At 49.8% G+C, this 16,027-nt stretch overlaps 1 protein-coding gene across 1 annotated transcript in view; it reads right to left on the bottom strand.

The window, feature by feature from the left end:
• The window catches only part of Gabbr2 (gamma-aminobutyric acid type B receptor subunit 2), a 327,200-nt gene that overhangs the window by 143,890 nt on the left and 167,283 nt on the right, over nt 1-16,027 (bottom strand). Inside the window, exons 4-5 of the mRNA XM_028770277.1 lie at nt 12,984-13,085; nt 433-498 (exon numbers count right to left, since the gene is read on the bottom strand). Of these exons, the coding sequence (XP_028626110.1) occupies nt 433-498; nt 12,984-13,085 (168 nt within the window). The remainder of the gene's footprint in view (nt 1-432; nt 499-12,983; nt 13,086-16,027) is intronic.

Below are 16,027 nucleotides of genomic sequence, written 5' to 3'. Positions count from 1 at the left end.
TATCTATCTATCTATCTATCTATCTATCTATCTATCTATCTATCTATGGAGTAGATTGCACCAGGAGTCAGGGCTCCACTCATGAGGTGGCTGTGGACACTTGGAGAAGCCCTGTTACCTCCCTCTCTCATGGCTATGGGACAGGGTAAGTTGGATAAAGTATAAAAGTATTTGGTCACCTGCTTTGTATAACCTGCCTCAGAGTAGGCAGTGTGTCCCCAGCTGCCAACTCTGAGCCCTTCCTGTAAGGTAGGAAGGAGTCTTAGTCCCTCTGGGGTGTCTGAAGTGTCCCACAGGGACTCAGAAGTGCCCTAGGGTTGCTACAGTATCCCCAGACCTCCCTGTGACACATTTTGATCTAGGAAGCGTGACTCCAGTCGTGGGATGCCCAGTGAACCCAGGAGTCTTATAACCCAGACGGAGTTCACTTACACAACAGAAGACTTTCGCTGCCATATTCTGGTCAAACTGGCCAAGGATGATTCGCACGTCGTTCCCCTGTGGGCAGAAAAGAGTATGGAGGTAAATGAGGATATTCTCAGTGCCAGGACCAGGGGACCATTCCATGCCCAGATTCACAGCCAAGAGCTCTGCCAACAGAAAGGAAGGTGAAGCCCCCTCCCCGTGCTGTGAACCCCAGAGATTAGTTATGCTGCTCTGGGGCAAGACAGCACACCACAGAGTCTCCCCGATCCTCTACCAAGGACACTGGGCTATCTTGAATCTTCTTTCTCATTTTGTCTACAGGGAAACTGAGACCACAGGAGGGTGACAGAGCCAGGATTCCGAGCCAGCCATACTGTCCGTATGTCTTGGTCTTTTCTATTCCCTTGATAGTCAGTCTCCTGAGATGTCCTTTGAGTTCACAGGGCTCCCTAGGTCACAGCTTTTGGGGTACTTTGGAGTCACATTAAAAATCTAAGTGCCACCAACAAGCTGTGAGCGGCTTCAGGTGTCTTCTGTCTCATCTCGGCTTCACTTTGCTCCCCTGAAAGATGAGGACAGTGGTGGCTCCTCCCTTGTAACGGGTTCTGGGAGAAGCACCCTTCAGGAGATGCTGACCACAGTGCCTGGCACACAGCACACACCCCGTGAGTGCTAGCTAGCCATGTGTCTGTACCTCCCCCAGCCCATCTCCATTTCTGCCTGCAAACTCTACCTTGCTGAATTTAGATCACCACCGGGTGGCTAACAGATGAGTATTGCCTAGAAAAGCCCATGAGACTCATGCATTCACTCACCAAACATTTACCAAGCACATGCCTGAAGTTCCCTGTCACAGGGACCCAGCCTGGGCCCTGCCATCAGGAGGCCAGTTGGGTGCTGGCTGATGCCTGACCCTGCCCTGTGGCTTCCTGACCTAGCTTTGCAGGAGGCACCTGTTGGCCTTTGTCCTCTCTAGGCACCCAGGCCCTCTGATGGTGGGGAGCAGGAAGCAGGGCTTTAAAGATCAGTTTTTAGCAGCCTTTAAAATTGGAAAGTGCTGACTGGGAGGCCATATTACTCATCATGTGTGTTAGCAAAATAAAGCCCTGTGCTAAAACTAGCCTTTGCTTGCAAGTAAGAATGGGAAGAAGAGGGGGAAAAACTCCACACTTGCTCAGAAAAGGACTTTAAAGGGTCGTTAGCAGGCACTGGATTAAGGCGAGCCTTTGTCTCCACAGTCTGCAGTGCTATAAAAAGTTTCAGGCTGCTTCCGTTCTGCGGCTGGGCTCCCAGGAGCATGCCAGCCTTCCCGTTATTGGCTGAAAGCTTTTTTACATTACTTGCTGCTAACAATGTTTGTCTGTCCATCTGTTTGTCTATTTGTCTGTCCATCCAAGCATTATTTACTCGTCCATCTTCCATGTTTACTGTGCATCTAGATTGCTAACCCCACTGGCTAAATATGGTACAGCAAAACAGCCAGTTGGGTTTCAGAGCCAGAGAAACTGGGTTCTGAATCTAGCTCCATACCTGGGCCTTAGTCTCCTAAGCCTGCCTCTTGTCACATCTGAAGCAGGCACTGTCTTCCCTGTCCTCCTCGCCCTGCCTTGTGATGCAGGTGTCCAGGGCTCATTACAACACAGCTTGCCTTCTGGTCTTCAGGGTGTTCCCCGTGGCTCTCTGCCACCCTTAATCCCTCCTGTCAGCCCTCCTCAGATTCACCCTCTGGTACCCTATTCTGCCTTCAGCTCCATACTGCATCCAGCCTGTGTCACCCTCCTGAACTTAGCCCCTGCTTTCCACAGAGCTCGCCTATTGGTGTCTCTTGGCTCCTGCAGCTCAACATGTCCCAAGCTGAACTCTCATCTTTCTCTACAAGCCCCTTCCTCCTCCTGTTTGTGTCTCTGGGAACTGGGAGTGGCACCACAGCCTCCCACTCGCTGAGCTGGAGACTGGAGTCTTTTTCCACTCAGTGATCTCCCTCCCTCCCACTCCGAGCCTCAGCTTGCTGGTTCCACCTGTTCACCAGCTCCAGAGCCAGCCTGTCCCTGCAGCCCTATCCTCTGGGCTTGGTCAACACTCCTCTTCCCTTAGAGAATAGCTGGACCCCTGCCTTCACTCTTTCACGTCCAGTGGCCTCTACAGAGGAGGGAGAAAAATAGCAAACTCCAGATCTGACTGAAGAAACCTGAGATGGCTCCCAAGCTAGATCAAACACTCTTAGGATCTTGAGGTTCTTCACCTACCATCTCCATTTTCACTACTTTTCTACGGAGTAAGAAAGAACTACCTGCAGTTCTGAAGATACATTCGTTTGTCATTCATCCACCCACTCACCCACTTACCATCCACATATCGATCAATCCACCTGTCTACCAATCTATTCATCCATTCATCCACCCATCAACTCATCCATCCGTCCATCTATCTATTCATCTATCTGCTCATCCGTTTACATATCCACCAATCCATCCATCCATCCGTCCATCCATCCACCCATCTGTCAATCCATCCATCCATCCATCCATCCATCCATCCATCCATCCATCTCATCTGTCTACACATGCTTCCACTCTCACACTGACCCCTCCTCTTTTGTACAAGTTTACATCCCAAAGGTCCTTCTCTCTCTCTCTCTCTCTCTCTCTCTCTCTCTCTCTCTCTCTCTCTCTCTCTCTTTCTTTCTCTCTTTCTTTCTTTCTCTCTTTCTTTCTTTCTTTCTTCCTCTCTCTCTGTCTCTCTCTCTGTCCCTCCCTCCCTCCCTCCCTCTTTCTCTCTTTCTTTCTTTCTTTCTTTCTTTCTTTCTTTCTTCTCTTAAAACACTGTTTCTCACCCCTCATCTTAGCTCTCCTCTCTTACTTGCCATGCTATTTATTCATCAAGCCCACTGCCCATTCCCCACTAGGCTGAGAGAACCTACAATTGCCTTCACCATGACCTGAATCCACTTTAATTTTGTCTTCCCCTGACTCAAGGGCAGCATGACTCCCCTCAGGCCCCTGGGCCAGCACAGGGCATGCTGGATATAGGAACATGCTGGCTCTGGAGCTGGTGAACAGGTGGAACCAGCAAACTGAGGCTCGGAGTGGGAGGGAGGGAGGTCATACCTGAGGCCTGATGCTAGGAGAGGATGCTGACACAGTCCTGGAGCCTCATGGTGGGCCCTTGGCTGCTCAGCAGCTGACAGGCATGATTGTCACTGTACTGATACCCTGCTAGTTCTGGGGCCTGGTGCTGTCTGGGTTCACGTGTCTGTTTCTCAAATGGACCAAAAGGCCCACATCTTTATGGTGACCAACTCCCCACCGCTGACAGATAAACAGCCAGCTCTGCCCTTCCACTTTGTCCAGTCAGTGTCTCTGTTGCTATGGCAACTATGCTGCAAGGACCACTTGGCTATGGGCTCTCAAGATGTCAGGTTTTGATGGGCCTGAGGAATCATAGATCCAGGAATTCCCCTTTCTAAAGAGGCTAGTGGCTTCCCCCAGCTGTGCAGCACCCAGAGCTGGACTCTCCCTCTGGTGCTCAGGACCCTCAGAGGGCCCTGAAGAAAGACATTGTTGGGAGCGAGGCCTGAGGCAGAAAGCTATTCCTGTCTACTGTGTTCTGGAGAGTAGAGAGCCAGGAGGGCAGGGAAGAGCCTGGGCCAAGGTGGGTTGCTGCCTTGAGAACAGGTGAAGTGTTGAGTCAAATGGGAAACATGCATCTGAGGGGATTTATGGGGGGGTTGTGTTTCCTCACCCTGGAGGGACATTTGTTTGTAGGACACAAACGTATACACACACACACACACACACACACACACACACACACACACACAGCACATACACATATAAGCTCTGGAACCACATTTGTCATTGTCCAGAAGATTAACCTCTTCCTGGAAGTCCAGAGGGTGAAAAATAAAACTCAGGTAGGCAATGGTTTTACTCTGGCCAGTGCCTCACCCTGCCAGGCTGGAGCTCACCTTCCTGATCTTAGGGCCTGGGGCAATTTAAGAGGAAAGGCTCCATGAAGCAGGCTTGTAGTCTCAGCTAAAGCAGGGGATCACACACTCAAAGTCAGCCTGGGCTGTGTAGAGAGAGACTTCAACTCAGCTGTACGGAGCTCGCCTAGCATGCTTGAGGGCCTAGGTTCAAACCTCTGTGCTGAAAATTACATAAGAACGTGAAAGGCAATGGAGGAAGATCCAGGTGTGTCCTTGCAGGTGACAATGACAGAACAAAGCTATGATCTCTGGAGAAGAAGACCATAGCTGAGGGTATCGACTGGACAATCCCAAGCTTTCTTGACTTGACTCTTCTGGGGCCTCCTGGAGTGAAGGTGAATGTCAGGGCAGGTGACAATTTCCATGATAGCCCCCAGTATAACACTCTGCATTCATACCCTAGGAGGCCACTGCCCCAGGAAGGGCATTCTGAATGAGGCAGTCATGGGGGTGGAGTGGAAGTGACTGAGGGCTGTCCAGTTCCACACAGACCCTCACACCCAGAACCCTGTCTCAGACTCCCAACTCCTAGAACCTCCGTAAATATAAAGAGTATGCCCTAGCCCTGGGTAGATGTCCTTTCTCCTTTTTTGGTCCTCTTTTATCTTTTGTCCAGAACTCCTGTGTCTCCAGGATCCTCTAGGGACCTAAAGTCACACACTTATGAATGAGCACCCAATCCATTGCGTGAATTTAACTCCACTTTGTGCGGGTCCTAACACAGCAAGAACCCGCAGGCTCCATCTGGCTGGCAAATGGCAGCTCAGCCCTTTCTTGAGAGAGAGAGACATCATTGTCATGGCCACCTTGAGCAACGAAGGCTCAAAGGATTCAGCAATGGATGATGAGGTCACCCTGGGCCCCAAGTGGCAGTGAGCATGGCCCTTCTCTAGAAAGTGCCTACGGCTGAAGGGGCAAGACCACACTGTACACACCAGCGGACGGCAGCTGCTGACAGACAAGGGAGGAAACATGCCCCTGTACACATCCCAGATCTGTGGGGTGTCTGCGGGCGTTCTGGGCTAGCCCTCTTACTGCCTCATCCTGCTTCTAGCCTTCTCCTGAGTCTATACTCTCTGACAGCCATGTTCATATTATCCCCAGCTACAAGGACTTCAACTCTTAGATTCCAAAACACACTGATGTGAAGTGGTGGCAAATGCCTAGATGCCATCTAAGTGTGATCCCAGAACACAAGAACACAAGAAATGTGATTCTAGGCCAGCCACACATCCTGCCTAGAACTCTTGGGCTGAGTAAGACAACTCCCGGCCCATGTGTGCTGCCGCCAATTGGCCTGGGCTGCTGAACTCAGCATTAAGTCTGTAGAGCCACTCAGAGAGAAGCTCGGCAGGTGACATGCAAGGGCATGAGTGGCATATGCCATCCTGAGTCACGAAAGAGACAGAGGCTGAATACGAGTACCCTGAGGTCTCAGCACAGCTTGGCACCCTTCTTACCACTGGAGAGTGGGGTTCTGTAAGGAAAGTCAAGGTGACCTGATGCTGACCTCTCCGTCTTCTAGAGACTCTTGTAGGCCCCCTCACTTCACCATGGGGCTACCAAAACACAGTTTCACATACCATTCTATGAGGTACTGAAGGGACATGACAAAGCTGCGAGGGACTGGCCTGTCGTGGGCTGGAAGGGCCAGCAGAGACTGTCTATAAAGACCTAGCTAAGACAGTCTCCAGAATGAATACTCTCTTACTTAACCAAAATCTACCTTAGACCTTTCTTCCTCCTCCCACCCGACATACCCCTAAAGGCACAGAAGCAGGAAACATGTCCTCACATTCCAGGAAGAGCATGGAAACGGGACAGCCCACAGCAGCCCATCGGCAACGTGTGACATTTCTTTAATTCATGTATATTTAGCTTTCCAATAATATATCTGGCTTCACATAAAAATATTGCTCTTTCTTTTCCGTGTCTCCGAGCAAAACTGGCCTCAGGGTCGACGAACCATGGTTTCTCTTTGGTTGTGCACCCTGAGGGCCTGGGCAAAGCTATTTCCAGAGGTTGGCCTGGGCTTCCTGCCTGAACAGATGTGGGGCGAGTAGATTCAGGAAAAAGAGGACAGTCTCTTTTCCTGGCCGATGAGAGAAAGGAGAAACCAATTTGCTCTCCCATGGAGCAAAGGCTTGGAGGGTGCATCTTTAGGCTGTCTTATGTAGAGTAGAGCCTCCCACAGACATCCACATCCCAGTCCCAGTGTCTATGGGGATGCGATACCCCATGGAATGAGGTTTAAGCCTCGGGAATAGCTAAGGCAGCTCATCCGACACTGGATGATCTGGGTGGGGCTTACAAGCAGAGAGGTAGGCTGAGTGACAGGTGGCTCTGAAGTCAGAGGTGGAGGCCACTAGTCAACGCACAGAGACAGTGCCCTCTCCTCTAAGCTCCAGGAGGAATCATCCCTGACATCTTCATCTTCAGTTGCTAAGACATGTGCTTGGCTTCTGGCCTCCAGGCCAGAAAGACACATCTGTGTGATTTGCATGCACATAGCCTTGTCTCATCTGCCATAGGAAATGAATGCGCCTCCCTCTGACCCGTGAGCCCCCACCTGAGATAGACTCTCCTGTCCTCTCCCTTTGGTGGGTCCAATGCTGGCTCCTCTCTGTGCTCTCTCAGCCACAGGAATGCTTACCAGTATTGGGCTATTTTTATGACTCACTCAAAAATAGGTTACTCTTTTTTAGAGTCAGAGACCTGGTTCCTGCAGGTGTAGCAAGTCTTTTGACAGTGAGACTCGAGATGATGTCATCTACAATGTTTATACTTAAGAGCTGCACAACCTAGTTACAAGTAGATACTGCAGAGACACCTCACAATGTTCTAAAAAGTTTACAGTTTTGTGTTGGACCCCATTCATAGCTATCTTGGGTTGCATGCGGCCTGTGGGATGCAGGTAGAGTTCCCCATGATGGCTTGCTGGAGCCCAGCCTTTCCTAGGTATTTAAAGGTGAGTACTGGGGATTTCTTCCAAGCCTGGGTCTTGTGGACTCCCACGTTCCCCCTCTTCTGCCTCCTCCGTGGGTGTAAGCCACAGAGCCATCTCCTGCCTGATGTGTTGATAAGAAGACTCATAAGGGAAAGGCTGCCTTTTACTCTTTATATATGAGCATTATCCACAATGTTTGAAGGCTACGGAAGAATCCCCTAGATACCGAGGGGCAAACGGGCATGAAGCCGGGACCAGGCTGTGTGGCCACATGCCCTCCTGCAGCCCCACCCCCATGCTGTGACATCCCGTCCATCGGGCTGTGGCATGGCCTCCAGTGTGTGCTAAGTTCCTTGAGCTCCATTTTCTCAACTTGTAAACTGAGGATAACACTGCCTATAGAGGGCTGGGTAGTAAATAGTCTAGGTTTTATGGGCAATTATTCTCTGTGGCAATGACTCTGTTCAGCCGCTGGAGCACAAAAGCAGCCCAAAGCGGTGTTCTAAATGAATGTGTTACAATAAAACTTTATTTATAAAACAGAACAGAGGGCCAGATTTGGCCCATTGGCCATTATTTGCTGGCTGCTACTGTATAATAACTGGGAGGATTAAAAGAATAAATAAATCTAAGCACAAATCAAGTACTGGACAGTTCTGTCTTGGGTGTTGAAGGAGAAGCATAGGCTGAGGCCAGAGGGCAGGCTGTGATGAGATAAGAGGCAGAAAACCAGCTCACAGTTAGCCCTGCTTTCCCAGCAGTGGTGCAGACACAAGGCTGCCTCCTCCACTGATGACCGCATAGTGGTTGCTCTGTGGACCTAGGGACCACATGGAGCTCACAGTCTCCTGGATCTTTACGGCTTTTACAGAAACTTCCATGATTATTTTAGGATAGGACATATTATGGATTCATATCTTGTTTCTCATCATTTTCTTGGGTTTCCAAGATGACATCAGCCACTAGTTCTTCAATCTTGGGAGTGTTCTGCTCGTGAGGACCATCATAGGAGCTTATTTGGTGGCTGAAGATAGCTGAGTCAGGGAGCAGAAGGAAGGACATACAGGCCTGCTTGAGTCAAAGCCTGTACTGAGCTTCTGCTGTGATGAAGAGAAGTGCACCACGGGAAGGCTACACAGAGAGAAGAGTGTGCTTAACAAGCATTAGACTGCAAATATCAGTTATGTTTGTAACTGAAAAAGGAGAGTTAACAGGAGCTTCCTGCTCTGTTCCTACCTGTTCCCCATGGAGTCCTGCAGGCCAGCTTTGTAGTTCACCAAGATGTCAAGTAGAGCAGGGTCAGACCATGTGCTTGGTCATCTCACAGCACTGTCCCCCTCATCCATAGTAGGCCTGCCCAGTGCCTGCTTCTTGATCCCCTTTGGCAGGATTCTATCTACTGTGGAAGACTTCTGTCCAGGCTTTAGCACTTAATGCCTGCATCAAGATGCTGTGGTTGTTCCATACTTCAGAAACTCAAGAGGTTGAGGCAGGATGGGCCATACAGATCCTATCTCAAACAAAATAAACCAACCAACCAACACACACACACACACACACACACACACACACACACGGGTGCACGCACGCACGCACGCACTCACGCATGCGCTCGAGCGTGCGCAAGCAAACAACTAAATAAACAAACAAAAAAAAATCACCCACACAACAACAGAAACAAATACAAAAACTACCTTTTGACATTTCATGTTGAAGTTGACCCCATTTGGATTTCTGGTCGGAATTACTGTTTTGTCTGCAATGGCTTATCGGGAGTATTCTGTTTTAAAGCTTGTTTGCTGTTTGGACACGTGGATCAGATATTTTTCCTTGCTGCCATCTTTCATATTCTGGGAGTTTTGGGTTCTGTATACCACCGTGTTGTTCCTTCAGTCTAGGTTTCTCTACAATTTTAGATTCTAGGTGGTAGTAGAGAGGGGTTCCTGGGTCTCAGGGCAGCAGGCTTCCGACTCAGCTCACCTGAGCCTCCCTCCACTGTCAGACTTGACTATGAACATGCCTCTTTTGGGTCTCTTCTCTTACGGAGACCAAGAGTTTGTTGTCTGTTTTTAAGTTTCCCCATTTCCCAGGCTCCGAGGGTGCACTCCAGATTCCACGTCTCCGTTACTGTTGTGGTACCCATTTCTGCACTCTGTGGGAAGTCACATGCTCTTTTCCATTTTCAGCAATTGTTTAAACTTCTCTCTCTTCTGATTCTGTGGTCCCTACTTGCCTGTTTCTCTCCCGACCTCAGTTATGAAGTGCACCACTGTTCTCAGCTGGCTCTCAGGATCACCTTCCAGAAGGGTCCCCTGCTGGTACATCACATGAGCCTCACACAATAACACGTATGTCCCAGGTGCTCCAATAACCCTGGAGTTTCATGGTACAGAGAGGCTGGAGGGCAGCCTGGGTTTGAGAACCTTGGGGGAAGTTTGACTTCCTGCCCCTGCCACAACCTCCATAGCTCTGTTTAGATATTGTGAGATTTATCCTTCAAGTTTATACACGAAAACATCTGCTGAAATGTGTCTAGGTGTCCTTTCCTATATCAAAGTGGCTAGGACACAGAGATCAGCTAGCTAGCCAGTACACACAACTTTACATTTTCGTGCTAACTACATTTTCAACAGTGGTCAAATGTTGACAACTTCATGTGATCCAGGTTTGTTTTCTAAGGTGTGTGTTTGGATGTGTGCAGGCTTGTATATGTGTGAGTATTTACATGAGTGTGCATGTGTGTTGAGGTCAGGGGTCCATTCTTCTAAGAGTTCTCACAGAACCTGGAGTTAGCCCATGAGGCCAGTGAGCCCCAGAGATCCACTAGTCTTTCCCTCTCCAGCACTGGGATTCCAGATTCCCTGTCACTGCCATGTCTGGCTCTTTGTGTGGGTTTCTGGTCCTTGTGCTTATATTTTACCAACCAAGCCACCTTCCCAGGTCCCCATTCCTCAGCCGTCCCTGTTCTCTTAGTGCAGAATGTTCTAGAGCCCAGATCCTGGCTGCTCTGTGAGCCGTTGCTCTTGGGGCATCTATTTTGGTTCACCCTCGAGTGTCCTGGCGTCCTCTTATCCCTCTTCTCCAGTCTCACACCGTCGTCATCTTCTCTCTCACAGGATTGATCGGGCTAGCCATTTGCTCCAAATGCTGGGAGAGTGTCTCAGGTGCATCCTCCACGCTATTGATTATTTTCCTGTTGGCCCTGGCTCTGCCCTCTGCTGCAGATGCCTGTCCTGTTATCAGATACTCAGCTTCTTCCTTGTCCTCTGCGCCATGGCTTCACTTAGCCCACACTATAGCAGAGACTCGCCCTTCTTCCAGCCCCTTTAGAACTTCCTGTCTGTCCTTCCTTCTGACTAATTTTTCTATGTTTCCTCCTTTGTCTTTGCCGCCTAGACACTCATATGCAGCTTATTCAACAGAGTTTGGTTCTAGGTGACGAGAAGCTTCTGGAAGCTTGCATTTTAATAGGAGGCAGACACTTGAATAAGGAGATGGATAGTCAGTATGTGTAATGTGGCAGGTTGTGTCCCTCCAAAGGACGTGCTAAAAGTCTAACACCAGCATTCTGGAAGGGGACCCCATGTGTAGTGGAGGAGGATTGGGCTACAGTAGAAGGGGTTACCCAACTTAGCATCAGGAGTGTCCTGATGAGGGGACGGTGTGGTGAAGGGAGGGGGCGCCACCAGAGATGGGGTTAGAACTTCACAGCCACAGGTCAGGCCTCTTGAGACCGTGGATGCCAGAGTCTGAGAGAAATGTAAGCTCAGAGAATGCATGGTGCCACCCCACCCCAATCTCTGCCTGCACCCCAACCTCTGCCTGCACCCCAAACTCTGCCTGCACCCCAAGCTCTGCCTACACACAAACCTCTGCCTACACCCCAACCTCTGCCTGCACCTCAACCTCTAGAACCAGACCAGGGAGCACACACTCCTGCTGCTGAGCCACACCTTGCTGTAGCACAGTGAAAACAGCCCCAGGAAACAAACAGACATGGATCCATGAGACGAATTGGTGAGGAGGAAGGGCGTTGCCTCCTGCCCCTGCTTCACCCTCTAGCTATGCAGTGCTAGGATATCCTCCCCAAACCTTGGCAGCACTGGGAGCTGGGGGCAGCTGGGTAGAGGGACCTTCAGTCCCCAGGTGAAATTCCTGCCCTGTATTTCTCATGAAGGTCTTGAGGGGTTACCCAGTTACTTTGACCCTCAGTCCCCATCAGTGAAATAGATCTAAAGAACCTCCTTGCCAGAGGACTTTGGGAAGTTCAAATGGGAAAATGATGGTCAGTGGCCAGCCCTGGGTTGGTGACCAGCTAGGAGCTGGAGGCTGAAGAGCCTGGGTATTTTGGCCGCTGTTTTCCACACTTCTTCAATCAACTTGGTTGATGAGCAGAACGTCCTGTTCCATCCCTGATCTCCATACCTCAGCTCCACACACGCTGCCTTTCAACTCCAGGGCCCTCAGAACTCAGCTGGGCCTTAGAGGCCAGAAGCTATTTCAAGCGTCTGTTCTGAGGAGACACTCTGCATATGGCTGGGCAAGATTGGCTCAGCCACGGCTTCCTTTCCCACGAGCCTGAGTCCTCCAGGCTCCACAGGGCCCATCTAGACCCTGCAACAGCACAGACCTTGATAACATGGAGAGAAAGCTCTGGCTATGACCACTGGGTTGTCCCTAGGTGCTATTCCTTATCCGAAGCGACTCCTAGGGCAAAAGTGTCACCCACAGGCTCTGTCTGCTTTTGGAGGAGACCAGGACATGTGTGAATATTCTGGTTCCTCTGGCTCCCTGACTCTCTGGGGGCTCCAGATCTCCATCAGCAAATGGAAATATATCGAATGGTTCATAGTTGCCACCTGCTGTGTCAAGGGGAGACCTGAACCTGCTTGAGTCAGAAAAGAAACTGACAGTTGGCATGTGCGATTGCCATGCTGACAGCTTCACCCGTGGCTCTGAGGGAATGGAAGGGAAAGGAGTCCGCAGCTCTAGGTGACAGCTGCTTCCTTCCATCCTTGGGAGAAGGCAGAACTGCTTAGCCGAGTGCTTGGCTGCTGGGAACTGGCCCAGAACTCTGTTTCCAGCCTTGTATCACCCAGTACTCCTTCCTCCAGGGCCACATGCTCTGTGGAACTCTGATGCTCCCACAGTAGAACATGCCCGCCACCCTTAGATCTGCAGCCCTCCCTCCCTGCAGCCTGGGATCCTGCTTGGCTCTGTCCAGTGCTGTCTTCCTTAGAGTCAGGTCTGACCCTTTCCCTCCACTGTCCCTCCCCCCACCCCCAAATGCCATGAGTCACTTCTCCCTCCTTTTGCCTTAAATCTCTTGATTCCCTTGAGAGTGGACCCTCTTCCTAGCCATGCTGTGACCAACCTGAGGACAGGGATGGGACTCTCTGGGAGTCCAAGAGAGGGGTCAGGGGTTTGCTGTAGGTAGTGAAAGGAAGACATATTTACAACAGGGGAACCTCAAGTTGTCTTCCTCTGTCCTTAGAGTGACTGGTGCTGGGTGGTCAGGAGATGGGCTTTTAACCCTAACAGCAATGTTTTGTTTTGATGAGGCAGATAGCTCCTGGCTCCCAGCCCTTGGTAAGAGAGAGCCTAGTGACAGGCTGCACCTACCTTGAGCTTTTTGACGCTGGTGCAGGGATCATTGGAGAAGCTCTCCGTGTCTGAGATCTCGATGTCTTCCCCGTATAGAACCCCAGTAAGGTCATTCCTCACCTGTAGACAGAGACAAAAAACTTGGGTGGGCTGTTGCCAGAAAGGACAAATTCCTCAGCATGGGCTGAGTTAGGGAGACATTTTCTCTTCACCACTGAGAGACAGAAGAGAGCACTATTCTGAGAGACAGCAGGAAGTATCACCCTTCATGTGACACGTTGACACGATGCTATACAAGGCTGGCACTGCTCAGCCTGACCTCTGAATTCCTACAAGAGGCAAGATGGAGAGGTGGCCCGGCCAGTACCCCGTCTTGCCAGCTTAGGCTGTCTAATGATACCTTGTTTATGTTTTGCAGTATAAACTCCAGTGTGACTTTCTCTTGTAGTGAAGACATAGCCAAGACTCCCAGAGGAACAACATGGAGCAGAGTGAGGTGGAAACGGTGAGGTTCGAACCTATGGGTTGAATGTGTGCCTACACAGCAGAGGGCTGCCAACTGCATGTCGTCATGGCCAGACATCAGGAATTTCTGGGGTACTGTGGGACCCTAGAGACCACAGGGCCTTCTAAGGACAACCATTGCTGTTCCATTGCCATGCTGGAAATGGGCCCAGGACACTTTGGAGGAAGAAATAAAAAATTCAGGCTTTTACAATATAAAAATTCCTCATATTTCTTGGTGTTGATTTTTGTTTAAAGTTTGGATTAAACAGAACACACCTGAAGAGTGTATCTGGCTGGAAGCCATCACTAAGTGCCCCAAACATGCAACAAGAGAGCCCCATGTTGTGCCATGTTAAGAAGGACTAGGCGAGAGGCTGGACCCAGCTTCTGGCTCCTGCTGTTTCTGACTTGCTTGTGACCGTGTCCCCTGAGTGTGACCGTCCCCTTTTAGAGCCTAAGAGGAGGAGATGGTGATAAGCACACGTTGCTGACTCTGCTGAGATGGCCGTTAACAGAAGCAGACAGGAACAAGCATTTGTGAGGATGGAACCTCCTTGGGAACCACCTCAGGAACGTACAGTGGTTCAAGATTCTGGGAAACAAGATGGCAGCACCTGGATAACCAAACCTCTATTACCACCTACTCCAGCAACTCCACTCCTGGGAATGACAGCCACAGGAAATGACAACAGGGATGTGTCTTTCTATTGGCTACTTTCTCAGCAAAGCATCTGATAGAGTAACTGAAAGGAAGGAGGGTTTTAGATTTTATGTTTACCATTTCTTTCTATCTATCTATCTATCTATCTATCTATCTATCTATCTATCTATCTATCTACCTATCTATCTATCTATGTATCTATCTACCTCTATCATCTATCCATCCATCCATCCATCCATCCATCCATCCATCTATCATGTGTCTATTTAGTGTGCGTGTGTGTGTGTGTGTGTGTGTGTGTGTACAGTTGCCCATAGAGATACCCTGGAGCTACAGATGCTTATGAACTGCCCAGCATGGGTCCTGAGAACCTGGGTCCTCTGGAGGTGGAGCAGGCACTCTTAATCGTTGAATCATCTCCACAGCTGAGGAAGGCTTTGTCTTGGCTCAGAGTCTAAGAGGGTACAGTCCATCATGGCAGCAGTCTGTGAAGGAAGCAGTCTAGGAAGCAGAGAGAGCTCAGGCCAGAACTGGGGCCAGGTTTCAATCCTCTAGGCCAGTCCCACAGCGACCCACATCCTTCAGCTAGGCTCCATCTTCTAAAGGTTCCACAACTCTATTAAATGAAACTCTGGATGAGGAACCAAGTAGTCAAACCCATGAGCCCATGGTGGAGACGGTACCTTTCAACTGTAACACCCATATTCACAGGACATTCTTCACAACAGCAAAAGGTGGAAGCAACCCACAGGCCTGCTGCAGGAAGGATACGTAAAGACATGGTGTGCACACCCAGAGTGGCATACAAAACAATTGGGATTCTGCATATGTTACAATATGAGTTAATCTAAAGAAAGGTGGCTACAGAACCACAATTACACACGGGGACCTGGGATAGGCAAATAGAATAATGGGATGTTCATGGGAGGTGTGTGGGGCGTGGTGTGGCGTGGCGGTCCGTCATGGGGGGATGGGGCAGGCACATCGAACAGGATTTGGTGCTTAACATGCTCAGAGTCTCAGTTTAGGGTGGTGCAAAGGTTCAGGAGACGTGTAACACTGCAGCTATGTAACTCATGAGGGCCCTTGTTGATGTTGTGTACTTACAAATGGTCAAGTGGGAAGATGTGACGTTCTGTATGCGTTACCTCAATAAAAATAAACTTTCTTATGTCAATAGTCAGAGGATCCATCTGAAGCATATAGCATCAACATGGTTTTTGAACAATCTGGCTCTGCATGTCACTGTCCAGGAAGCCACCACCAGGGAAGGGGAGCCAAAGGGCCAGTGTGAACCACCACTGATCACTAGTCCCTTAAGGGAGAGGTGCAGACAGTTATGAACTCTGCCTGACAGTCCTGGTATTTATTTTGTTTTATAGTTTTCTGGATGTTTGAGACGCTTCATGAGAGATGTTTTGTAACAGGAAGAAGCATCCCGCTGTCCAGTGTTATTGTTTGCATCTTGTTTTGTTGGAGGTACTAGGGATTGAACCCAAGTGTGTGGTTTGTATGAGAAACATCTCCTACAGGCTCAGTCATTTGAACATGTGACCCCTGGTCGGTGGTGCTGTTTGGAGAAGGTTATGGCACCTTTTAGAACATGGAGCCTTACTTTGAGAAGTTATAGCTTCTGTCATGTCCAGTTCTTTCTTTCTGCTTCCTGTGATGCCTCTGCAGCCATCAGCCCAAACAACTCTTCCTTAATTGCTTCTGGAGGTGGTGTTGTATCACACAGCGGAAAGTGACGGGCACAGCAAGCTTGGTGCATGCTAGGCAGATGCTCCACCACCAAGCTCCATTCCAGCCCCTGCTACAGTATTTGCAGATGCTGCCTCTGCTGCTATGGCTCAGTTGTGAGTCCTCGAGGCTTCCAGCCACAGGTCCCATCTCA

Source organism: Grammomys surdaster, unplaced genomic scaffold (assembly GCF_004785775.1).
Source record: "Grammomys surdaster isolate TR1022 unplaced genomic scaffold, NIH_TR_1.0 199, whole genome shotgun sequence".
Taxonomy (NCBI): domain Eukaryota; kingdom Metazoa; phylum Chordata; class Mammalia; order Rodentia; family Muridae; genus Grammomys; species Grammomys surdaster.
Note: the sequence above shows the minus strand (reverse complement) of the source record. Positions and strands in the feature narration are given on the sequence as shown.